Here is a 27,665-nt window from a genome sequence, read left to right as displayed (position 1 = left end):
GATCTGCTGGAAAAATGGTCCGGATCGCATCTTCAGATGCATCAGCGGATAACCCTGTCTCCAAGGACAAGGGTGTCTCTTCTGTGGTGGCTGCAGAGTGCTCATCTACTAAAGGGCCACAGATTCGGCATTCAGGACTGGGTCCTGGTGACCACGGATGCCAGCCTGAAAGGCTGGGGAGCAGTCACACAAGGAAAAAATTTCCAGGGAGTGTGATCAAGTCTGGAGACTTCTCTCCACATAAATATACTGGAGCTAAGAGCAATTTACAATGCTCTAAGCTTAGCAAGACCTCTGCTTCAAGGTCAGCCGGTATTGATCCAGTGGGACAACATCACGGCAGTCGCCCACGTAAACGGACAGGGCGACACAAGAAGCAGGAGGGCAATGGCAGAAACTGCAAGGATTCTTCGCTGGGCGGAAAATCATGTGATAGCACTGTCAGCAGTGTTCATTCCGGGAGTGGACAACTGGGAAGCAGACTTCCTCAGCACGACCTCCACCCGGGAGAGTGGGGACTTCATCGGGAAGTCTTCCACATGATTGTGAACCGTTGGGAAAGACCAAAGGTGGACATGATGGCGTTCCGCCTGAACAAAAAACTGGACAGGTATTGCGCCAGGTCAAGAGACCCTCAGGCAATAGCTGTGGACGTTCTGGTAACACCGTGGGTGTACCAGTCGGTGTATGTGTTCCCTCCTCTGCTTCTCATACCTAAGGTACTGAGAATTATAAGACGTAGAGGAGTAAGAACTATATTCGTGGCTCCGGATTGGCCAAGAAGGACTTGGTACCCGGAACTTCAAGAGATGCTCACAGAGGACTCATGGCCTCTGCCGCTAAGAAGGGACTTGCTTCAGCAAGTACCATGTCTGTTCCAAGACTTACCGCGGCTGCGTTTGACGGCATGGCGGTTGAACGCCGGATCCTAAGGGAAAAAGGCATTCCGGAAGAGGTCATTCCTACCCTGGTCAAAGCCAGGAAGGAGGTGACCGCACAACATTATCACCACATGTGGCGAAAATATGTTGCGTGGTGTGAGGCCAGGAAGGCCCCACGAAGAAATTTCAACTCGGTCGATTCCTGCATTTCCTGCAAACAGGAGTGTCTATGGGCCTCAAATTGGGGTCCATTAAGGTTCAAATTTCGGCCCTGTCGATTTTCTTCCAGAAAGAATTGGCTTCAGTTCCTGAAGTCCAGAAGTTTGTCAAGGGAGTACTGCATATACAACCCCCTTTTGTGCCTCCAGTGGCACTGTGGGATCTCAACGTAGTTCTGGGATTCCTCAAATCACATTGGTTTAAACCGCTCAAATCTGTGGATTTGAAATATCTCACATGAAAAGTGACCATGATGTTGGCCCTGGCCTCGGCCCGGCGAGTGTCAGAATTGGCGGCTTTGTCTCACAAAAGCCCATATCTGATTGTCCATTCGGACAGGGCAGAGCTGCGGACTCGTCCCCAGTTTCTCCCTAAGGTGGTGTCAGCGTTTCACCTGAACCAGCTTATTGTGGTACCTGCGGCTACTAGGGACTTGGAGGACTCCAAGTTGCTAGATGTTGTCAGGGCCCTGAAAATATAGGTTTCCAGGACGGCTGGAGTCAGGAAAACTGACTTGCTGTTATCCTGTATGCACCCAACAAACTGGGTGCTCTTGCTTCTAAGCAGACGATTGCTAGTTGGATGTGTAGTACAATTCAGCTTGCACATTCTGTGGCAGGCCTGCCACAGCCAAAATATGTAAATGCCCATTCCACAAGGAAGGTGGGCTCATCTTGGGCGGCTGCCCGAGGGGTCTCGGCTTTACAACTTTGCCGAGCTGCTACTTGGTCAGGGGCACACCCTTGCTGAGGAGGACCTGGAGTTCTCTCACTCGGTGCTGCAGAGTCATCCGCACTCTCCCGCCCGTTTGGGAGCTTTGGTATAATCCCCATGGTCCTGACGGAGTCCCCAGCATCCACTTAGGACGTCAGAGAAAATAAGAATTTACTTACCGATGATTCTATTTCTCGTAGTCCGTAGTGGATGCTGGGCGCCCATCCCAAGTGCGGATTGTCTGCAATACTTGTACATAGTTATTGTTACAAAAATCGGGTTATTATTGTTGTGAGCCATCTTTTCAGAGGCTCCGCTGTTATCATGCTGTTAACTGGGTTCAGATCACAGGTTGTACAGTGTGATTGGTGTGGCTGGTATGAGTCTTACCCGGGATTCAAAATCCTTCCTTATTGTGTATGCTCGTCCGGGCACAGTATCCTAACTGAGGCTTGGAGGAGGGTCATGGGGGGAGGAGCCAGTGCACACCACCTGATCCTAAAGCTTTTACTTTTGTGCCCTGTCTCCTGCGGAGCCACTATTCCCCATGGTCCTGACGGAGTCCCCAGCATCCACTACGGACTACGAGAAATAGAATCATCGGTAAGTAAATTCTTATTTTTTTGGTATTCTGCTGTTTATTGGGAGTGGGAACACCCATTATTGATATACATAGTTAAGGCAGCCTACACCGCGCATTGGAGAGGCACTCCACCAACTTATTTTTTCAGTGATTGTCCCAGTACCTCCATCACAAAGGGGACAGGGGTTTTACTCCAATCTATTTCTAATCCAGAAACCAAATGGGTCATATCGACCAATTCGCAATCTGAAAATGTTGAACAACTACATATGGATTCCAAAGTTCCACATGGAGACGTTACGCTCCATAATGTTGGCTATGAAACCGGGAGACTACATGGTATCTCTGGATGTACGGGATGCTTACCTACATGTGCCTATAGCACTGTCGCATCAGTGTTACCTCAGGTTTGCCATCCTCCAAGAATATTTTCAGTTCCAAGCTCTGCCCTTCGGGCTAGCTACAGCACCCAGGGTGTTTACCAAGATCATGGTGGTTATGGCAACTTGTCTGCGCAAACAGGGGATAAGAATATTCCCATACCTGGACGACCTGTTAATCTTAGCACAGTCGCAAGATTTTGACGATAGTTTGTTTACAGAGACACAGGTGGCTCATAAATTGGGAAAAGTCGTCCCTGAATCCGTCACAGCGAATGGTTCATTTGGGGGTCATATTGGATTCAGACCTACAGAAAGTTCTCCTACCAGAGAAAAAGATAGTCAAGGTGCAGGTCATGGCTCAGGAAGCGTTGCACGCCCAGACAATGTCAGTCCATGCAGCAATGCGACTGTTGGGTCTGATGGTATCAACCTTCGAATGGTGGAATATGCGCAATTCCATTCCAGACCATTGCAGCACCTTATTCTGACCAATTGGAACGGAAATCATCAGACAATAAAAAAGCAGATGATAAAGTTTCCAGTAAACGTAAAAAGGTCTCTAGCGTGGTGGCTACAGACAGACCATTTAAACAAGGGGAGACCCTTTTGGATAAGAGTGGCAAGTCATGACAACAGATGCCAGCCTGCAGGGCTGGGGTGCGGTACTCGGAAGCCTATGTTTCCAGGGAAAATGGACCGCAAGGGAAAGTCGCCTGCCGATAAATCTGTTAGAAATAAGGGCCATTTACTTGGCTCTAGTTCAGGCAAAGGACAGTCTGCAGGGATGACCAGTCCAGATTTGCTCAGACAATGCGACGGCAGTAGCATACCTCAATCATCAGGGAGGTACTCACAGCATGAGACTGATGGAGGAAGTAACTCCCATTCTAAGATGGGCAGAACTCCATCTCCCAGCATTGTCAGCAGTATTTGTCCCGGGTGTACTAAACTGGGAAGCGGATTTTCTCAGTCGACACACCATTCAGGAAACCGAATGGGCACTACACCCAGAAGTGTTTCAGACACTGGTGAACAGATGAGGTCTACCAGAGATAGACCTTATGGCGTCTCGTCTAAACAACAAAGTTCCAAGGTACGGATCGAGAACAAGGGACCCAGGAGCGGTCCTTGTAGACGCACTGTCAGTAGAGTGGAGGTTTCAGCTGGCGTATCTGTTCCCTCCAATATCTCTGTTACCCAGAGTAGTGAGAAAGATAAAACAAGCAAAAGGAGCAATGATTCTAATAGCTCCAGCTTGGCCAAGAAGGCATTGGTACACAGATCTGTTGAGGAATGTCCGTGGAAGCACCGATACTGCTCCCTCAACGTCCAGATCTACTAATGCAGGGTCCTTGTTGTCACAGTCATCTGGATCGCCTGTCTTTGACGGCGTGGCTGTTGAAACCTCTATCTTAGAGGCTAAAGGATTTTTGAAACAAGTAATCCAAGCTATGCTTAGAGCAAGAAAGCCTTCTTCGGCCCGCGTGTATCATAGAATATGGCAAGCCTATATTCATTGGTGTACTGGAAACAATTTCAATCCGAGATCTTTTAAAGTGTCCAGGATTTTGGATTTCCTTCAAGCAGGATTGGTTAAAGGTTTGAAAGTTGCTTCCTTGAGGGTTCAAGTATCAGCGTTAACTGTATGGTTTCAGCGAAAGATTGCTGATTTACAGGATGTACGTACGTTTTTTCAAGGAGTAGTACATATTCAACCTCCATTTGTTCCTCCTGCAGCTCCCTGGGATTTGAATTTAGTTCTTAAATTTCTCCAGGGTCCTCTGTTTGAGCCACTTAAGAGAGTAGATCTTAAGTGGTTAACGGCTAAAGTTATTTTTTTTACTGGCAATGGCGTCAGCCAGAAGAGTGTCAGATTTAGGAGCATTATCGTGTAAGTCTCCTTTCCTAAGTTTTTTTCCAGACAGAGCAGTTCTCAGAACGAGATCTAGTTATCTTCCAAAGGTGGTATCAAAGTTTCACCTGAATGAAGAGATTGTAGTCCCAGCTTTTCAGGTATCGGGACTTTCTGCGGGAGAAGCATCGCTGGACGTGGTCCGGGCTTTAAGAATCTACATAGATCGTACTAGTGCCATCAGAAAAACAGATTCTCTCTCTTCATACTCTACAGATTCCATAGAAGAGGATGGCCTGCTAGTAAACAGACGCTGGCGAGATGGCTCCGAATGGTAATATCAGAAGCTTATTCTCATGCAGATCTCCCTATTCCGGCTAATGTCTCTGCACACTCTACACGTAAGGTAGGTCCTTCTTGGGCAGCACAACAGGGTGCTTCAGCAGAACAGATATGTAGGGCGGCCACATGGTCTTCCATAAACACATTCATCAGACATTATGCCTTGGATACTTTTGCCTCTCATGACGCAGACTTCGGGTGAAAGGTCCTCCTGTGCAATCAGGAGCGTCCCCACCACTAAAATGGCTTTGGGAATCCCAATGTTATCCTGTGGATAATCCTGTGGACCCAGCCAGAGAAATATACGTTATGGGAAGAACTTACCGTTGATAACGTGATTTCTCTTATGTCCACAGGTATCCACAGGGATCCCACCCTGACGCATCTGATTTGAGGATCTAGACAATCACTAAAACATCTTCCTTCTTGTATGGAAGGGTGTGCATGTGTGTTCTTATCGCCTGTACAGGTCTCTACTTAATGTTCCTGCCTAAAATCGCTGTGGAAAGAACTGATCTGACTGAGTCAGTGGGCGGGACTATATAGTGGAGGCCCCAATGCATCCTGCGAGGCCAGAAAGCTCGTGACCGTGTTGGTGCCATTTTCGCTGTCGCTCGACAATATCCCAATGTTATCCTGTGGATACCTGTGGACATAAGAGAAATCACGTTATCAACGGTAAGTTCTTACCATAACGTATATTTTTTTCTTCTTCCTATAGCACAGCTTATCTACAGGAGTCTAAAGGCTACTTTATTCACTTGATACAGATAAGAGATGTTTCTGAACATATATTACTTTTATTTTATTTTAACCATTTTTTACACAATGCATTCACTGTACAAAACACAAGAATCATCTTCAATTAACATTCACTGCGTAAGAAAAGTCCATGTGACGGAGGGTAAAGTGTACATACTGTGGTAACAAACATCGTTGGGCCATTCCAGTGCACTATTTGAAAAGTGACATCTCAGCGTTTTTCCGTCTTATGTTTATTCTCTTAAGTAGACATGGCTTGACCAATGTCATTTAATAGGAACTGCATTAAGAATAAACACCTGGAGGAACCATATTCTCTTGTTCTTCCCACATACGGCAGAATTAATATCTTATTCCATTGTTCAATTGCAGTTAGAATGTAGTTTCCCACAGAAGCTTTCTAACCCATGCAGCAAGAACACATAGCAAAATATGTTTTTTTATCAGACAACATATTATTTAGTTGTCATTAACCAATATATATATATATATGTTTGTAACTAATGTCGCCTTTGTTTATCACACTGTAATATATAACGTAGCGTAACCTATGGTTTGTGCAATGACAAACGGACACCCCCCATGTTCCTATAATTCTACAGAAATCAAATCCCTGGTTAGTTTAAGAGGAACATTAGTTAGAACAATTTTTAAAAAAACAGGAACAAAAGCAAAACCAAAATAGAGGCGGGAGGGGTAAAGAGAGAGAAAAAAAAATGGGGGGTGAATCAGATAACCACCAATCTATCTAAAGCTAGGTACACACCTATATAATGTTAGTTTTTGCGATATCCGATTGAATCTTATGCACTGTTTAATATTCATCCGATTGGACCAGGCCAGATGTAATATACAGTATTAGAAAGGCAGCACTGGCATTCTGCCACCATTGCTTAGCTGAAATAAGTACTCTCATTTGATTAGATTATATTTCACTTTAGGCCTAGCCATTATGCCAAGCACATAAATCCCCTTTACACAATCTGATTAAATTTTTATATAACTTATTATTTGGTTGCAAAATGTCTGGTATCTACAATGAACAGTCGCCATATGTTTTATTTTATTTTAAGATCTGTTTCTTGTCTCAGGCTTGAATTTCCCTATGGCTGGAACAACCATCTCTGGGAGCATTAAATCCAGTGGTAGCTGCTTCTTGCGACTACATTGCCAACATACAGTAGGCATCCTCTATGATATCATGGTGTTTTGTAACTTAGTACATAGGCAAATGCAGGAGGGGGGGTGGGGCGTCCTGTTGCCTGGAAACCCCCCCTCCTCTTGGCAAGTGGCACAAATTATTAATGACTTATAATACGATTACCAGAGCTGCCCGCCATCCTTAGCTTGTGGTCCCCGGGGACTGATGGGGTGGTTAGGCAGTGGAGCAACTGAGAGGGGAGGGCAGCATACGAGGACCAGAGAGAGAGAAAAGGAGTCATGTAGTGCAGTTGAGGACTCATTGAAGAGAGGCAGAGGCAGCCATAGAGGTTCAGGTTACTGTAGAGATATATATATATATATATATATATATATATATATATATATATATATATATATATATATATATATATATATATATATATATATAAATCTCCTTGGTATGGGCGGCACTCAGAGACTTGAAAAGCAAGTAGCTTTGGTGAACAAAAGCCCTGCAGGGCAAATTTATTGTGACGTTTCGGGGAAGGTAGCCCCTTCCTCGGTCTGAAGAAGGGGCTACGTTCCCCGAAACATCACAATAAATTTGCCCTGCGGGGCTTTTGTTCACCAAAGCTACTTGCTTTTCAAGTCTCTGAGTGCCGCCCATACCAAGGACATGATCTACGGATGAAAATCTGAGAGGAGGGCACCGGAGCAAGTTAAGCATAAGTCCGGAGTGCCAGGGACACTTTTTGCATAGAGATAGATATATATATATATATATATATATAATGTGTGTATGTGTGTATATATATATGTCCTCAGATCCCTGTGCTTGTATGTGAAGTCTTGACGAAGGTCATACTTTCACCGCAACGTTGATAGACTATTTGGAAATGTTTTTGGGAGTATATAATAAAAGAAAACCTGCTTTCTCTGACGTCCTAGTGGATGCTGGGAACTCCGTAAGGACCATGGGGAATAGCGGCTCCACAGGAGACTGGGCACAACTAAAGAAAGCTTTAGGTCACCTGGTGTGCACTGGCTCCTCCCACTATGACCCTCCTCCAAGCCTCAGTTATATTTTGTGCCCGGCCGAGGTTGGATGCACACTAGGGGCTCTCCTGAGCTTCTAGAAAGAAAGTATAGAATTAGGTTTTTTATTTTCAGTGAGACCTGCTGGCAACAGGCTCACTGCAGCGAGGGACTAAGGGGAGAAGAAGCGAACCTGCCTGCTTGCAGCCAGCTTGGGCTTCTTAGGCTACTGGACACCATTAGCTCCAGAGGGATCGACCGCAGGCCCAGCCTTGGTGTTTGGTCCCGGAGCCGCGCCGCCGTCCCCCTTACAGAGCCAGAAGCAAGAAGAGGTCCGGAAAATCGGCGGCAGAAGACATCAGTCTTCACCAAGGTAGCGCACAGCACTGCAGCTGTGCGCCATTGCTCCTCATACACACTTCACACTCCGGTCACTGAGGGTGCAGGGCGCTTGGGGGGAGCGCCCTGAGCAGCAATAAAAACACCTTGGCTGGCAAAAATACCACAATATATAGCCCCAGAGGCTATATATGTGGTAAATACCCCTGCCAGAATCCAGAAAAAAGCGGGAGAAAAGTCTGCGAAAAAGGGGCGGAGCTATCTCCCTCTTACACACTGGCGCCATTTTCTCTTCACAGTGCAGCTGGAAGAAAGCTCCCCAGGCTCTCCCCTGTAGTTTTCAGGCTCAAAGGGTTAAAAAGAGAGGGGGGGCACTAAATTTAGGCGCAATATTATATATACAAGCAGCTATTGGGGAAATTTCACTCAGTTATAGTGTTAATCCCCACATTATATAGCGCTCTGGTGTGTGCTGGCATACTCTCTCTCTGTCTCCCCAAAGGGCTTTGTGGGTCCTGTCCTCAGTCAGAGCATTCCCTGTGTGTGTGCGGTGTGTCGGTACGGCTGTGTCGACATGTTTAATGAGGAGGCTTATATGGTGACGGAGCAGATGCCGATAAATGTGATGTCGCCCCCTGTGGGGCCGACACCAGAGTGGATGGTTAGGTGAAAGGTATTAACCGACAGTGTCAACTCCTTACATAAAAGGGTGGATGACGTAACAGCTGTGGGACAGCCGGCTTCTCAGTCCGCGCCTGCCCAGGCGTCTCAAAGGCCATCAGGGGCTCAAAAACGCCCGCTCACTCAGATGGCAGACACAGATGTCGACACGGAGTCTGACTCCAGTGTCGACAAGGTTGAGACATATACACAATCCACTAGGAACATCCGTGACTTGATCCCGGCAATAAAAAAAATGTGTTACACATTTCTGACATTAACCCTCTAAAAATGGGTTTTTATGTTGGGGAGAAAAAGCAGGCAGTGTTTTGTTCCCCCATCAGATGAATGAATGAAGTGTGTGAAAAGCGTGGGTTCCCCCCGATAAGAAACTGGTAATTTCTAAAAAGTTACTGATGGCGTACCCTTTCCCGCCAGAGGATAAGTTACGCTGGGAGATATCCCCTAGGGTGGATAAGGCGCTCACACGGTTGTCAAAAAAGGTGGCACTGCCGTTTTAGGAACGGCCACTTTGAAGGTACCTGTTGATAAAAAGCAGGAGGCTATCCTGAAGTCTGTATTTACACACTCAGGTACTAGACTGAGACCTGCAGATCGTGCTGCTGCAGCGTGGTCGGTGACCCTGTCAAACATGAGAACATATTAAAGACGTCGTCTTATATATGAGGGATGCACAGAGGGATATTTTGCCGGCTGGCATCCAAAATGAATGTAATGTCCATTCTGTCAGGAGGGTATTAGAGACCTGTCACTGGACAGGTGATGCTGACTTTAAAAGGCGCATAGAGATTCTGCCTTATAAGGGTGAGGAATTATTTGGGGATGGTCTCTGGGACCTCGTATCCACAGCAACAGCTGGGAAGAAATATTTTTACCTCCGGTTTCCTCACAGACTAGGAAAGCACTGTATTATCAGGTACAGTCCTTTCGGCTTCAGAAAAGCAAGCGGATCAAAGGCGCTTCCTTTCTGTACAGAGACATGGGAAGAGGGAAAAAGCTGCACCAGTCAGCCTGTTCCCAGAATCAAAATTCTTCTCTCGCTTCCTCTGAGTCCACAGCATGACGCGGAGGCTCCACAGGTGTAGCCAGGTACGGTGGGGGGCCGTCTCAAAAATTTCAGCGATCAGTGGGCTCGCTCACAGGTGGATCCCTGTTTCATTCAAGTAGTATTTCAGGGGTACAAGCTGGAATTCGAGATGTCTCCCCCCCCGCCGTTTCCTCAAATATGCCTTGCCGACAACTCCCTCAGGCAGGGAGGCTGCGCTAGAGGCAATTAATAAGCTGTATTCCCAGCAGGTAATACTCAAGGTGCCCCTACTTCAACAAGGACGGGGTTACTATTCCACACGGTTTGGGGTACCGAAACCGCATGGTTCGGTGTGACCCATTTTATATTTAAAATCCTTGAACACATACATAAAAAAATTCAAGTTCAAGATGGAATCGCTCAGGTCGGTTATTGCAAGCCTGGACGAGGGGGATTACATGGGATCCCGGGACATCAAGGATGCTTACCTGCATGTCCCCATTTACCATCCTCGCCAGGAGTACCTCAGATTTGTGGTACAGGATTACCATTACCAAGTCCAGACACTGCCGTTTGGACTGTACATGGCACCGAGGGTGTGTTTACCAAGGTAATGGCCGAAATGAGGATACTCCTTCAAAAAAAGGGAGTTTTAATTATCCCGTACTTGGACAATCTCCTTATAAGGGCAAGGTCCAAGGAGCAGTTGCTAGTCGGGGTAGCACTATTTTGGAAAGTGCTACAACAGCACGGTTGGATTCTAAACAGTCCAAAGTCACAGCTGGTTTCTACGACACGTCTACTGTTCCTGGGGATGGTTCTGGACACAGAACAGAAATAAGTGTTTCTCCCGGAGGAGAAAGCCAAGGGGCTGTCATCTCTAGTCAGAGACCTCCTGAAGCCAAAACAGGTATCGGTGCATCATTGCACGCGAGTCTTTGGAAAAATGGTAGCTTCCAACGAAGCAATCCCATTCCGCAGGTTCCATGCAAGAACTTTTCAGTGGGACCTGTTGGACAAGTGGTCCGGATCACATCTTCAGATGCATCGGCTGATAACCCTGTCTTCAAGGACCAGGGTATCTCTACTGTGGTGGCTGCAGAGTGCCCATCTTCAAGAGGGCCGCAGGTTCGGCATACAGGACTAGGTCCTAGTGACCATGGATGCCAGCCTTTGAGGCTGGGGGGCAGTCACACAGGGAAGAAACTTCCAGGGACTTTGGTCAAGTCAGGTGACTTCCCTACACATAAATATTCTGGAACTGAGGGCCATTTACAATGCCCTGAGTCAAGCAAGGCCTCTGCTTCAAAACCAGCCGGTACTGATCCAATCAGACAACATCACGGCAGTCGCCCATGTAAACCAACGGGGCGGCACAAGAAGCAGGATGGCGATGGCAGAAGCCACAAGGATTCTCCGATGGGCGGAAAATCATGTGTTAGCACTGTCAGCAGTGTTCATTCCCGGAGTGGACGACTGGGAAGCAGATCTTCTCAGCAGACACGACCTCCACCCGGGAGAGTGGGGATTTCATCCAGAAGTCTTCCAAAGGATTGTACACCATTGGGAAAGGCCACAGGTGGACATGATGGCGTCCCGCCTCAACAAAAAGCTATAAAAGATATTGCGCCAGGTCAAGGGACCCTCAGGCGATAGCTGTGGACGCTCTGGTAACACCGTGGGTGTACCAGTCGGTTTTATGTGTTCCCCCCTCTGCCTCTCATACAAAAGGTACTGAGAATAATAGGAAGGCGAGGAGTAAGAACGATACTCGTGGTTCCGGATTGGCCAAGAAGAGCTTGGTACCCAGAACTTCAAGAAATTAGATCAGAGGACCCATGGCCTCTGCCGCTCAGAAAGGACCTGCGGCAGCAGGGGCCCTGTCTGTTCCAAGACTTACCGCGGCTACGTTTTGACGGCATAGCGGTTGAACGCCGGATCCTAAAGGAAAAGGGCATTCCGGAGGAAGTCATTCCTACGCTGATTCAAGCCAGGAAAGATGTAACTGCAAAACATTATCACCGCATATGGCGGAAATATGTTGCTTGGTGTGAGGCCAAAAAAGGCCCCAACAGAGGAATTTCAACTAGGTCGATTTCTGCATTTCCTACAAGCAGGAGTGTTTATGGGCTTAAAATTAGGCTCCATTAAGATACAGATCTCGGCTCTGTCGATTTTCTTCCAGAAAGAACTAGCTTCAGTACCTGAAGTTCAGACATTGTAGAAGGAGTGCTGCATATTCAGCCCCCGGTTGTGCCTCCAGTGGCACCTTGGGTTCTCAACGTGGTGTTGAGTTTCTTAAAATCACATTGGTGTGAGCCACTAAAAACCGTGGATCTAAAATATCTCACGCGGAAAGTGGTCATGTTATTGGCCTTGGCTTCGGCCAGGCGTGTATCAAAATTGGCGGCTTTGTCATATAAAAGTCCTTATCTGATTTTCCATATGGATAGGGCAGAATTGAGGACTCGTCCCCAGTTTCTCCCTAAGGTGGTATCAGCTTTTCACTTGAACCAACCTATTGTAGTGCCTGCGGCTACTAGAGACTTGGAGGATTCCAAGTTACTGGACGTAGTCAGGGCCTTGAAAAATTATGTTTCCAGGACGGCTAGAGTCAGGAGAACTGACTCGCTGTTTATCCTGTATGCACCCAACAAACTGGGTGCTCCTGCTTCTAAGCAGACTATTGCTCGCTGGATTTGTAGCACAATTCAGCTGGCGCATTCTGCGGCTGAACTACCGCAGCCAAAATCTGTAAAAGCCCATTCCACAAGGAAGGTGGGCTCATCTTGGGCAGCTGCCCGAGGGGTCTCTGCTTTCCAACTTTGCCGAGCTGCAACTTGGTCAGGGGCAAACACGTTTGCTAAATTCTACAAAATTGATACCCTGGCTGAGGAGGACCTGGAGTTCTCTCATTCGGTGCTGCAGAGTCATCCGCACTCTCCCGCCCGTTTGGGAGCTTTGGTATAATCCCCATGGTCGTTACGGAGTTCCCAGCATCCACTAGGACGTCAGAGAAAATAAGATTTTACTCACCGGTAAATCTATTTCTCGTAGTCCGTAGTGGATGCTGGGCGCCCATCCCAAGTGCGGATTGTCTGCAATACTTGTATATAGTTATTGCCTAACTAAAGGGTTATTGTTGAGCCATCTGTTGAGAGGCTCAGTTATATTCATACTGTTAACTGGGTATAGTTATCACGAGTTATACGGTGTGATTGGTGTGGCTGGTATGAGTCTTACCCGGGATTCAAAATCCTTCCTTATTATGTCAGCTCGTCCGGGCACAGTGTCCTAACTGAGGCTTGGAGGAGGGTCATAGTGGGAGGAGCCAGTGCACACCAGGTGACCTAAAGCTTTCTTTAGTTGTGCCCAGTCTCCTGCGGAGCCGCTATTCCCCATGGTCCTTACGGAGTTCCCAGCATCCACTACGGACTACGAGAAATAGATTTACCGGTGAGTAAAATCTTATTTTCTATGGTGAGTGCCTGCAGCTATGGTTTATTGTATGATGGGATAAATATCCTTTGGTGGAGCACCGCCCTGCTGTGACCTGATGAAGCCTGGAGTGCGGATTCCTGGATAAATAAAGATGGAGCATAATATGGGTTTTAGTATCTAATTTTTTTTTTTTTTTTTTTAATTGGACCTTCAGAGCCTGACTGAGTGGAAAGTATTCATTTTTAGTTATTTAAGTACAGGTGTTTGCGGATGGTTATGTACTGTATATAAAGATGTCCAATTCTTAGTAATACTTAACTGAACCAGAACTTCTCTCCCTTTTTGTTTTTGATGCTTTCCAAATATGAATGGATTCTTTATTGTGTGGCAACAATATTTGTTTTTTGTTTTTTTCAGTAAACCCCACAAGAGAGCCTTGTTGTGTGATTGACCCCCACCAGCTGCTCCAGGAAATTTTTATAAGGGATTTTTTAGGAGTGTCCACTAAACTTTGAGACTGATCAACTATGAGGCGTAGTAATCTAATGAAGCCTGGAGTGTAATTCTTACATTGGGGTATCCTCTGTCAGATTATTGTATAACCATATACTAAACAGTGATGTATGTAAATTTAGAGGTCAACTGCAAGGGCTAAAAATGTGAAGCATTTATATTTTAGTCACTTCAAATTGTGAAAGTAATTTATTTAAAGATTTATTCCAACTGGTTTTAAGGCCTGAAACATAACTGTAACTACTTGTGCACTGTTTTAGAGGGTTAGGCTATGGGAAGAGGGGATTAGGTTTAAGCACCCCTGGTGTGGGTTAGGATTAGACTGCGGGGTGGGGGGTTAGGTTTATGCTGCTGGAAGGTGGGGTTAGGTTAAAGCAGCGCGGGGGATGGGGGGGCATAAGGTTAGGGTGCGGGAAGGGAGGGTTAGGGGGGAAGATCAACATATTTGCCCGACAGGCATATCATTATTGGGATGCCGCAGTCAGTATTCTGACTATCCGCATACTGAGTGCCGGCATATCAGCTCTAACCCATGTTTTCAGGTTTTAGTAAATGTAGCTTGTAGTGTCTGTCTATTCTTACCATGTTAGCTAAAGACATACTAAAGACAGTGAAGTGATGTTTTTATTAAATGCGCATGCATCACAGTTGTATAGCGCGTGCTGCGAGTGATCAGCAACAGTGGACTCGGTGAGGATTTATTCGCAAAGTGAGTGACCGTGAGCATCTGTGGGAGGTAACAGTATTGGCTACAAAAACGAACGTTTAGGGGGACATGTCTGTTCCTGCGTCTGCCTCTTTCTACACAGTTGGCACCAATGGCTTACTGGGCATGGTTCAGTAGATCTGCAGTAAATGGACAGTCAATAGGTCGATATGCAAAAGGTTGACAGGGTCAAAAGGTCATTGACTGTATCTAAGGTTGATCGGTACAAAAGGGCAACAGGGTCAAAAGGTCAACCTGTAATGGTCGACACAAGTATTTTAAGTTTTTGTGGTGTCATTTTATATGTTTCATCATATGTGACCACAATTAGTGTACGATGTACCTTACCAGGCTTGCTTCGCTCACCACGCTTCGGGCAAAGTGGCTCACTCTGCGACCAGTGCGCTGGCTCTCCACAGGTTACTATTCCCAGTTGTAGTCCATATGGATGGTAAATGAAGCAAAAGTAAAAAATAAATAAATAACTTGTGTCAACCATTGTTATGTCGACCTGTTGATTTTCTAACTAGACACTATCCATTCACTGGAACTCTGGCTTACTTGTAGTGGACATTTCCAGCAAGCATAAGTTTGCTGGAAGATTTGACGGCGCGCCTATGTACACAAAGGGTGGATCAAAGACGCCATCAGTGGGCGTCTATACAGATTCCTGTTTTTGTGGAATTAGCATATTTTTGCGGTTGCGCTGCATCTGAATACGCAGTTGCATGCACCCCTAAATCAGGCACTGTGTGAATAGATGTCTAACATTAGTGGTATTGGATGTATCATGTACAGGTTGAGTATCCCATATCCAAATATTCCGAAATACGGACTTTTTTGAGTGAGAGTGAGATAGAGAAACCTTTGTTTTTTGATGGCTCAATGTACACAAACTTTGTTTAATACACAAAGTTATTAAAAATATTGTATTAAATGACCTTCAGGCTGTGTGTATAAGGTATATATGAAACATAAATGAATTGTGTGAATGTACACACACTTTGTTTAATGCACAAAGTTATAAAAAATATTGGCTAAAATGACCTTCAGGCTGTGTGTATAAGATGTATATGAAACATAAATGCATTCTGTGCTTCGATTTAGGTCCCATCACCATGATATCTCATTATGTTATGCAATTATTCCAAAATACGGAAAAATCCCATATCCAAAATACCCCTGGTCCCAAGCATTTTGGATAAGGGATACTCAACCTGTATAAATCTGGTTATAGCATTATTACTTAGGAGAAAGCCATTGCAGTGATGCTGTACCTTTCTTTTCTAATGTAAGTTTTACTCTCTCACACTTCATCGAGGTTCTCTTTTTAAGTGCAAATAAAAAAATTTCTTTTGGATATTTTTAACTGTGTGATGAGATTCCTCCTTCCCACACACCAAAGCTTCTGCTTAATTCTAAGCACTTTTATTTATTGCTTGTTTGCCCTTTTTATTAGTGTGAAGAAGCTAAGAATGATCTGGGGATTAGCTTACAAGTTTGACGAAAGTCACTCTTGAATGCTGCTTTAGTACATATTCCAAAAAGTATTAGGGAATAAGAGAAATTGTTTCTAATTTTATTTTTGCCCAAACTAAAGAAACTGTTTTTACTGAATTTCCCTACACAATTTATGAATGGATTGCAAGTTACAAATATATAGTTTTGTCAGGGATCCATTCAATTTGCGGGCTGTCTGGATCCCGATGGTCAGGATACAAACGCCGGAATCCTGACAGCCACAAATGTCCATGACACCCATAGAGTGGGAATAGTCATGTGGCAAGCGCAGCGAGCCACCGAGCCCGCAAAGGGAACTCTTTGCGCTCGCCCTTCTTCCGGTATTCTGGTCGGCGGTATGCTGCTGTCAGAATATGCATAGCTGGCATTCCATCCGCCGGTAAATCGTATGTATTCTGTTTTGTCACATATCATGGAACACATGATTATATAACGAGTTCTACCAAATGTTTTAGGCTCTTTACAGAGGCTCCTAGTAAGTGGCTGTAAGACTGTTGAACCAAACATATATAAGAAATATCGCTATCAACTAGAGAAGGAGCTGCAAAGTCATTTAATACAGTAGGGTACAGTATAGCCAGTTGTAGTGCCTTCTGGTTTTCTCTTTTGCATGGATGCAAATACCCCAGTACAGTATTAAAAAGGATGTTTTTTTGCAATCAGCAGGGAGGGACACCTTCTAGGATCTAAGAATGGACAGACAGACCTAAAAGTGAACAAATGGGTTCCATTGCGTTAGGGTATGTGTTATTCCTATAAAATCTAAATCTGTATACAGTGCATCCAGAAAGTATGCACAGCGTTTCACTTTTTCCACATTTTGTTATGTTACAGCCTTATTCCAGAATGGAATAAATAAATTTTTTCCCCCTCAAAATTTTACACAAAATACCCCATAATAACAATGTAAAACTTATTATTATTTTTTTAGGCTTTGCAAACTTATTAAAAATAAAAAACGAAAAAATCACATGCACATAAGTATTCACAGCCTTTGCTCAATACTATGTTGAGGCACCTTTGGCAGCAATTACAGCCTCAAGTCTTTTTTAATATGATGCCACAAGCTTGGCACACCTATCTTTGGGCAGTTTCGCCCATTTCTCTTTGCAGCACCTCTCAAGCTCCATCAGGTTGGATGGGAAGCGTCGGTGCACAGCCATTTTCAGATCTCTCCAGAGATGTTCAGTCGGTTTCAAGTCTGGGCTCTGGCTGGGCTACTCAAGGACATTCACAGAGTTGTCCTGAAGCCACTCCTTCGATATCTTGGCTGTGTGCTTAGGGTCGTTGTCCTGTTGATAGATGGACCGTCACCCCAGTCTGAGGTCAAGAGCGCTTTGGAGCAGGTTTTAATCCAGGATGTCTCTGTACATTACTGCATTCAGCTTTCCCTCTATCCTGACTAGTCTCCCAGTTCCTGCCGCTGAAAAACTTCTCCATAACATGATGCTGCCACCACCATGCTTCACTGTAGGGATGGTATTGGTCTGGTGATAAGCGGTGCCTAATTTCCTCCAAACATGACGCCTGGCAGTCACACCAGAAAGTTCAATCTTTGTCTCATCAGACCAGAGAATTTTGATTCTCATGGTCTGAGAGTCTTTCAGGTGCATTTTGGCAAACTCCAGGCGGGCAGCCATGTGCTTTTTACTAAGGAGTGTCTTCCGTCTGGCCACTCTACCATACAGGCATGATTGGTGGATTGCTGCAGAGATGGTTGTCCTTCTGGAAGGTTGTCCTCTCTCCACAGAGGAATGCTGTAGCTCTGACAGAGTGACCATCGGGTGCTTGGTCACCTCCCTTACGAAGGCCCTTCTCCCCTGATCGCTCAGTTTAGACGCTGGCCAGCTCTAGGAAGAGTACTGGTGGTTCTGAACTTCTTCCATTTACGGATGATGGAAGTCACTGTGCTCATTGGGACCTTCAAAGCAGCAGATATTTTTCTGTACCCTTCCCCAGATTTGTGCCTCGAGACAATCCTGTTTCGAATGTCTACAGACAATTCCTTTGACTTCATGCTTGGTTTGTGCTCAGACATGCACTGTCAAGCGTAGGACCTTTATATAGACAGGTGTGTGCCTTTCCAAATCATGTCCAATCAACTGAATTTACCCCAGGTTGACTCCAGTTAAGCTGTAGGAATGGTATCTGGACTCTAGGTCGACACTGTCTAGGTAAACACCTATTGGTTGACACACATTAGGTCGACTTTGAAGAAGGTCGACATGAGTTTTTCACTTTTTTTCACTTTTTCATACTTTACGATCCACGTGGACTACAATTGGGAACGGTAACCTGTGCTGAGCGCAGCGAGGCACCTTGCACAAAGCTCGCTCACCATGCGAGGGGACACTGTGCACTAATTGGGATTCCCCGTCATGCTAGGGAGAAAACGACACCAAAAAAACATTAAAAAACTCATGTCGACCTTTTTCCACGTTGACCTTGTTCATGTCGACATAATAGCAGTGTCGACCCATTTCCTGTGTCTATCTAGTCACTTGACCAATAGGTGTTGACCTAGACACTGTCGACTCTGAGTCCCATACCCATAGGAACACCTCAAGTTTGATCAGTGGAAACAGGATGCACCTGAGCTCAATTTTGAGCTTCATGGCAAAGGCTGTGAATACTTATGTACATGTGATTTTATTTATTTTTTATTTTTAAGAAATTTGCAAAAACTCCCCAAATTTTTTTTCACGTTGTCTTTATGGGGTATTGTGTGTAGAATTTTGAGGGGAAAAAATTAATTTATTCTATTTTGGAGTAAGTCTGTAACATAACAAAATGTGGAAAAAGTGAAGCGCTGTGAATACTTTCCCAGATGCACTGTAGTAGATTCACTAAAACATCAAAGGTGTGTGTGCACTCTTTTCAGCTATACAGTTTATTCATTTGAGTGAAAACACACCGTTGATATTTGGTGACTCTATATTGATCAGTAACCCAAACACCAGTGCTGGGCTAGTCCTTTTTATTAATTTTTTTTTATACTTTTTATTTTTTTAAATAAAGTTATAATTGTTTGAAAAGAAAATGTCATCCGATACATATGTGGACAGCTAATGCAATCCCTGTGACAGACCCTTGCATGGCTGTTTTAAATACGCAAGATGGCGGGATTCCATCTGATCTCCCTGGCAGAGCATGTTCATACCTATAGGGCCAGAGGGAGAGATGATGTACACATTATACTGTAGTAGTGTTGTCAGATCATGCATTTAAAAAAGGACACCTAAGAATTACAGAGATTCTGTGGCTGGCTGACTTCAAGTCTCCATACAGTATCAGCTAAAGAACCTCTCATTCAGGCCAATCTAGCACCAGCGATAGCGATGCATGGGGCCGCGCATCGCTATCGCGGTACACACGGAGTGATCACTGCTTAAAATCTAAGCAATCTTACCAGATTGCTTAGATTTGAAGCAGCGATCGCTCCGCGAGTACACCCCTTTATCCTTTTATATATGTGCTTTCAAATGTTGGACCTTATTCTTGGTGGAGCCTGAAACACCTTATCGTGACTCTTTTGTTGTTGTAATTGGCGCTGACCACAGCTGGGACCACCTGGTATATTTTACCTAATGGCTGAATGATATTTCTTATCCTTTCTCCGCTTTTTTACCCTTCTTGATGCCTGCTCTGTATGTAATGTCTTGTCCATTATTTTCACAATGTGACATCTGACCCATCCACGGTCTGGTCATAGCCCATTGATTGATATCATTCCTTTTTGTATGCATATTTGCTGTTTACTGTGTTTTTCTTTAATACCCAAGAAAAAATGTATATAATATCATATATCTAAAAGGGTGACATTAACAAACAGGTATACCATATCACATAAAAGGATCCGTTTGCTTTGACTGTGTTTGAGGAAAACCCCTGTTGAATCAAATCCTGAGCATTAGTGACTTAAATAGAATACCTGATATACATGACTGATACTTACGGTAAGAATGTATTTGTTATAATGGAGTTTCATTAAGAAATCGAACTGGATACTCTGCAAAAGAAATCATAATGTATAAAGAACAAGGAAATGTTCTGCAGATCTGTAGAGTCATTCTCCTGAATGTAGTGTCTATATGGAATCATTGACATCAGTCTCTGCACCAGTGGAGCTTACAATCTATATTCCCTATTTCACAGTCACACATACACACCTAGGGTTCATTTTCTTTTCAGAAGCTAATTAACATACCGGGATGTTTTTGTTTTTTTGTGTTCATGATATCTCCGTCTGTCTCTTGTGTGTAGGTTATGGAGTGTGGGGTATTCAGTGTCTGCTGGAGCGAGGCTGGCTAACACCAGAGGCGGGATGTAATGGAGTCTGAGATCGCCGGAGGTGCGGGATGCTGGCCAGTCTTGAACGTTTTTTTTAAAAGGGCAATCACTTACAATGCAAAGCCATGTCTTGTAAGTGATTGACCCTTTAAAAAAAAGTCCAAGATCAGCCAGCATCCCGCACCTCCGGCAATCTCGTACTCCATTACATCCCATTGATTATCTTTTTTTCATTTGTGATGAATAAGGACTCGCTCTACACTTTTTATCAACTTGTTCTATAGGTTCAATTTGAAGTGTAAGGAAAAAAAAACAAAACATTTTTGTTCATTTAATAAGATGTGGTTCTTTCTCTTTCTGCAGAGAAACTGATTGCCTATCAGCGTGAATTCCATGCTCTGAAGGAACGCCTACGTATTGCCGAACATAGAACTCTACAGCGCTCCTCAGAGCTTCATGCTATTCTAGAACAGTTCCGGAGAGCAGTAACAGAGGTGAATGGGAGCAGAGATGCATTAAGTAATTTTTCAGGTAAAATGTCCTGTCGTACTTCTACACACACACACCCATACAGGCGTTCTGTATTTGTAGTGATCTTGCAGTGGCGAGCGCAGGCTATGTAAATCTGTTTAGTGACATTTGTGAGGGTGAATCCACAGGTAGCTGTAAAGAAATGGTTATGTAACCCTTAACAACCGTTTGGACATTGTCTTCCATTTTCTAGACTCTAGTAGAAACCTGCAGGAACAAATTGCTTGCTCTGGTAAAGACAACCTTTTTCTATAGTCATAGACCTGTGGCACAGATTCCATGATGTCCGTGATTGTGTATATAATACAAGAAATCTGCTATGAATGTGTTACACCTTTTTATTGCAGTAAATCTAGCCCTAACTTTTATAAGATAACCCGGATCTCTGATTTAGTTGTCCTCCCACCTTTTGACACATGGTTTAGAGCAGATAAAATTGATCTCATACCTGTAGAATATGTAAGCCTCTAAAGGTTAGGATCCAGTAATCGGCTAAATTTGTTGGTATATAAAACTGTAGGAGCATGAATAGGTGCAGATACTCTTCATGCAGAAACGGCTTCTGAGAATCAATCCAGAACTACATTGACTATAAAATGTAACCTATTTGGTCTGAGTTGGGAGCAAAGCAAATAACCTTTGCACCTGTACAGACCATGTTGCAATGCAAGGGGGCAAATACATTATTATTCTTTTTTTTTTTTTTTTTTTACATGCTTTACTACTTGGTTTTCTTGGAGATTACCATATTTGATATGTTTTCATTTAAAAGCATTTTATTCAGTCTGCAGTTATAGATTTGTACTTTTACAGTTTATAATTTTGGTTACAAATGGAGCTACAAGTTGCTGAAAAAACATTCTCTGCATTGTGCGACAGAGTTGCTATATAAAGTCTGAATATAAAACATGCCATGTTATAGAATGCTGTGATTTTCTGAGCTATCACTATAAGCATTTTATGTATCCTGGATATAGACAAGCTTGTTCCCAAACATAGATCAGTTACTTTAACATGCTGCAGCAGATGGTAGATAGAAGCAGGCAAGCCGTGTACTAGGCTGCGCTAACATGCTACAGCAGATGGTAGATAGAAGCAGGGATGCAGTGTTCTAGGCTGTGCTAACATGCTGCAGCTGATGGAAGGCAGAAGCAGGCAAGCCGTGTTCTAGGTGTGCAAACATGCTGCAGGAGATGGAAGACCGAAGCAGGAAAGCAGTGTGCTAGGTTGTGTTAACATGCTGCAGCAGATGGAAGATAGAAGCAGGCAAGCAGTGTGCTAGGCTGTGCTAACATGGTGCATGAGATATAGGACTGGCAGAGTCTAGGGATGTAGTTAATCATTTTGGTTGTCCTGCCATCGGGATTTTAAAGGGAAATAATAATAAACACTAAAGACTCCTGGTTTTGCATTTTATATTATTGTCCCTTTAAATCTCATAGCCGCATTGGCTTAGAAAAGCTTAGTAAATATTCTGAAACTTCTGTATTTTGCAGCATTTTTAATTCTATTTCCAGCATCCTAAGTGTGTTGCTTATTTTGTAACAAAGTCTAATACAGTAGTAATGCTGTCATCTCTAACATTTCTTCATTTGAATTTGCTTGAATTATTTCATTTGCATACTTTCCATCTGTGACAGTTCCTCTTTCTATAGTTGCACAGATGCATTCAGATTCTCAGCAGCTGATTTTATCTGCGTTTGTTTATAAACAAATGGAAGAAAAATTATGATAATAATAAACCCAAACCTAATGTTACAGCTATTCTGGTTGGACAGCTACAGTATATAGAAAGCCATTCTAACCTTACAACGTTTTCGAGAGTTTTTTCATTATGATGTCAACTTTCTTTAGAGACGATATTGAGAAGCAGGCGGCGGTTTGCCTGCAGACCTACAGTATACTGGCTAGAGATTGTGCATCTCTGCAGATGTCACATTATATACAGGCCAGTGACTTTGTTGTGACACACAGGAAGAATTCCCTCTAGGCATAAATGGTTAAGTCCATTCTTTAACAGAATTCTTATTCTAGGCTTTTCGCTGACCAGAAAAGAGGTCTAACTGATCGTACCATGCCATTATATTACAAAATAATTATTTTTATGTGCTTAACTGCAATTATTATAATATTTACTAATCACACTATATTATAAATATTACCTGTTTGCAGCTCCGTTAATATGTGTTAGGGTGCATACACACGGTGAGATTCGGACTTATCCGATTCTCACCGTGCGACAGGGGGCCGGGTCGGCACTTAGCCAGTATCGCAAGCACATAATAACTGTGCTTGCGATGCTGGCTATGTGCGATTTCAATCCTGACTATCTCTTCTATAGAGATAGTCAGGATTGACTTGCCTGCACAGCCTATTTTTTCTTCCGATGCCGACCGCGCGGGGCCGCGCATCGGCATCGGATCGGGATCGCAAGGTGACTGTCACCTTGCGATCTGCACTATATTTTCTTCCGATTCTGACTATATAGTCAGAATCGGAAGAAAATATCTTACCGTGTGTACACACCTTTAAAGTTTCAAATAATTATTTGTCATACTATTATAAATATCAGATTGGACAGCAGCATATAAATAAACATTAAATATGTATGTAACCTTTTTAAAGTCTAATCAGGAGGCCTACTGTAACAATTTTTTTTTTATTTCTTTCAGAATAGTATTTATACATAACACTAGGTAGCGTATGTAACACAATACATTGTGAAGGCATTATTAAGAATTTTATATAGTGCTAACATATTTTACAGTATGGTGAAATTGCTGTGTCAGTTGGATACGGGAGGTCAACACTCACTGGGCGGTATTCAATTCTTTCAGCCACCTTCCACACCCGTTCTGTTTCTGCTGATGGGTGTGGTATCATCATTTCAACTCGCTACCCCTGGGGTAACAAGCCGACGTAACCATTTACGCAGCTAAACCTGATTACTATGGGCGCGATATGTGCGATAACGAGTATCACTTTAGAAAGGAGATTCAGCGTGATATATCAATTGAATACCACCCACTAAGTCACCAGTGTGTATTCCTGACATGGATGCAGTGCTGCTTTCAGCATTTTCGCCGTGTGGGTGTTTATATATTTGAATATGTTGTAAAGCAGCATGTTTACATTTATAATGCCTCATGGGTAAAATATTGTATGTAGCATCACACCGAAGTTGGGATCCCAACACCAGCGTTGTGAGACCGACATATACTCACTGTGGGGTTTAGTATAAAATACCTACAATCAAAATCCCGATTGTCAAAATACCGACAACAATTGATCAACGGTCAAAATCCCGACATTTAAATTACAGACAAGGTCAAAATACTGACATTTGAAATGTCGACAGGTCAGAAAGTCAACACACATTTTTCATTATTTTTTGGGGTGTGTATGTCAACATGGACACCGTATAAGTTTACCACGTCCCCTCGCATGGCTCACTGCGCTCGCCATGCTTTGGGCACGGTGCCTCGCTGCGCTTGGCACACTATTATATTCCCCCTCCAGGTCCACTGGGATTGTAAAGTATGAACAAGTCGGTTTCAATGAAAAACTCATGTCAACATTTTAAATGTTGGTATTTTGGGGTGGTAGTCATGTGACCGCCGGTCGGCTGACCGACAGTCACATGACCTCCTCCGTGAGCCCGACGGCTCACTCTCCCGATGGTCGGCATGCCGACCAACAGGGACTATTTCCACTCGTGGGTGTCCACGACACCCATAGAGTGGGAATAGAACCCGTGGCGACCGCAGGTCGCCACCGAGCCCGCAGCGCGGCGAGCGCAGCGAGCCCGCAAGGGGCTTGCTGCACTCGCCCCTCCCCGCCGGGATCCCGGCGTCGGTATGCTGCCGGGATCCCGGCGTCGGTAAGGTGACCGGCGGTCAGGAGACCGCCGGTCACCCGTACTACACCCGGTATTTTGACCTTGTCTGTATTTTAAATGTCTGTATTTTGACCATGTCGGGCTTTTGACCGTCTGTCAATGGTTGACGTTATTTTGACCGTCTGTATTTTGATTGTATGTAAATTGACAACATCCCTCACTGTGTACATAGTGAGTGTTGACTTTATGACCACATACCTGCTGTATAGTCGGTAAACATTGATACTAGAGGTATACTAGTCCCTGCCCATACAAACTATAAACTAAAGAAAAAGAGAGATTCTCGTTTGCATATTTTCAAATTCTGGTTTTAGCTATGCTTTATTATTATATACAGTATATTTACCACTGCAGATTTCAGTGTAACCAACAATGTACAGTTTGAGGACATGTTGACGTTAAGTTTACTCTGATTTGGAACTACCAGCAATGTGCTCAGTACTCTTACCGGAAAGAGACCCAGCTGTGCTACTACAGTTATCTGTTTAACATTAATATGTTTGACCATTCTACTATTTACTTTTTGTTGGTTCTAACTTGGTCTAAGAAATTGTAATGCCTTAACTTTCTAAGGAGAATATGTAAGAGGAAGGCTCAGATTAACTCAAGACTTTTAACGGTTTAATTTAAAAGGCAATGCGTTTACTTGCCGTGTCTCGCTAATAAAAGCATTGCCATTTTAATTATTGTGCAAAAACATGATCAGAAGTGCCGGGTTCTACAACCTGCCGCATCATAAATCAACCTCTTAGGTAAGTAAAGTCACTATTTGGCATTAACCTATAGCAATTCAGTGTATATTTTGCCTGAATAAATATACATGAAAGATCTTTGGCATTCATAGTTAACTAAATCATTCTAACAATTGCTCTCGCTTGGGAGCAGGCTGCAGTGTTAGGGGAGGAGGAACTTCTCTTTCTAAACAAGGACAGAGTGGCTGACAGCTAGACAGACTTTCTTTGCATAAATGCACAGTGTGGATTAGTGGATTCAAACTGTGGCTCAGAGCCATTAATATTATAATGCTTGCAGAATCAGCCTATTAGGAGATACCATCAGGACCGTGCCCTAAATATACTGTATGGGAGATCCTCAGTTGTCAGTATGGGAGTGGTGAGCAATGTCGGACTGGGGCATGTAGGTCCCACCGGGGGAATGCAGTGGTAGGGGCCCATGTTAGGGGTGTGGCCAGTCGTCAGAGGGGGTGTGGCCTGCCGCCTCATTGGTTTGACTAACTATTAGAGAGTGCAACGTCTGGGACCTTTCATAAATATATACAGTGAATTCAGCTGCTGCATGCATGATAATGTACCAGATTAATAACAGCAATGCACTGTAGAAAATACACCATAGTCCAGTATAAGGTAACATATGTTTCTCATACGTCTTATAGGATGCTGGGGTCACCATTAGAACCATGGGGTATAGATGGGATCCGCAGGAGACATGGGCACTTTAAGACTTTCAAAGGGTGTGAACTGGCTCCTCCCTCTATGCCCCTCCTCCAGACTCCAGTTTTAGAATTGTGCCCAGGCAGACTGGATGCACTGCAGGGGAGCTCTACTGAGTTTCTCTGAAATTACTTATGTTAGGTTTTTTATTTTCAGGGATGCTGCTGGCAACAGTCTCCCTGCTTCATGGGAGTGAGGGAAGAGAAGTATGACCAACTTCTAGTGAGTTCAATGGCTCTGCTTCTGGCTGACAGTACACCATTAGCTCCTGAGGGTGCTGATCGCTGGGTACGCCTAGATGCTCACTCCCGCAGCCTGCCGTCACCCCCTTACAGAGCCAGAAGTCAGAAGAAAGATGAGTACAGAAGAAAAGAAGACTTCTTCTCCAGTGACGGCATTCTGAGGTACCGCGCAGCGAACGGAACGCTGCACGCCATTCTCCCACACAAACACAGGCACTACAGGGTGCAGGGGGGGGGCAGCATGAAATCCTCACAAAAGGCTGGCAAAAGCGGACATTAGTGCCTCGGCACTGTCCTTACCCCGCCAGCGTAATTAATTATTTATTTCCGAGCGGGACAAAAGCGCGTCATTTACGGTGGCGGGGCTTCTTCCTCACCTCATCAGCACACTGCTCGGCGCCATATTCTCTCCTCAGAGAGATGCTGGTCCTTCCTTCACTGTTGACAAGATCAGGGTGCAAAACTGGGGGGGGGGGGGGGCGCAGCGATAGGGGTGCTTGTTATTGATATATAAAGCACTACAAATCTGTCACTATAAAGTTTATTAGTTCCCAGACTGTGTACTTTTGGCGCTGGGTGGTGAGCTGAAAAATCCTCTGTGTCCCTCTGACAGATTTACTGTGGGTCTGTCCCCCATAAGCCGGTGTATCTGTGGGTAATTGGTACATGTGTGTCAACATGTCGGTGACTGAATGTTTTTCCCAAGAGGAAACTATATTAGGGACGCAGACATGTGATGGGGTGGCCCTGTCGGCACCACCAATAACTGACTGGGTGAAAGTTTGAATGATGATGTGATTCATATCAATCTGTGTCCTGGACACAGACGTAGAGAAAATCTAGGGAGGATGTGATGTTCATGACTATGCTTCTTTTCCCTCAGGGTCGCAAAAATTTTATTTTGCCCAGTTACTACACACTGATACTGACACGGATACTGATTCCTATGTCGACCATAATGTTTCCTGATTAGATCCACTATTGGCAAAGAGCATTCAGTACATGATTGGGGATATTAAGGACGTATTAACGTCACTGAGGACCCTGCTGTTCCTGACAAGGGTCTATATGTGTGTGTGTGTGTGTGTGTGTGTGTGTATATATATATATA

General features: G+C 44.3%; 1 protein-coding gene across 4 annotated transcripts in view; it reads left to right on the top strand.

Annotated features, from left to right (window-relative positions):
• Positions 1–27,665, top strand: part of MGAT4A (alpha-1,3-mannosyl-glycoprotein 4-beta-N-acetylglucosaminyltransferase A) — a 218,703-nt gene that overhangs the window by 115,234 nt on the left and 75,804 nt on the right. For all 4 annotated transcript variants that reach the window (XM_063953344.1, XM_063953345.1, XM_063953343.1 and 1 more), the window contains one exon: positions 20,796–20,963. In XM_063953344.1, coding sequence (XP_063809414.1) covers positions 20,796–20,963 — 168 coding nt within the window. The remainder of the gene's footprint in view (positions 1–20,795; positions 20,964–27,665) is intronic.

The sequence above is a fragment of the Pseudophryne corroboree genome, chromosome 2 (genome assembly GCF_028390025.1).
Source record: "Pseudophryne corroboree isolate aPseCor3 chromosome 2, aPseCor3.hap2, whole genome shotgun sequence".
Lineage (NCBI taxonomy): Eukaryota > Metazoa > Chordata > Amphibia > Anura > Myobatrachidae > Pseudophryne > Pseudophryne corroboree.
This window is presented reverse-complemented; position numbering and strand designations above follow the sequence as displayed.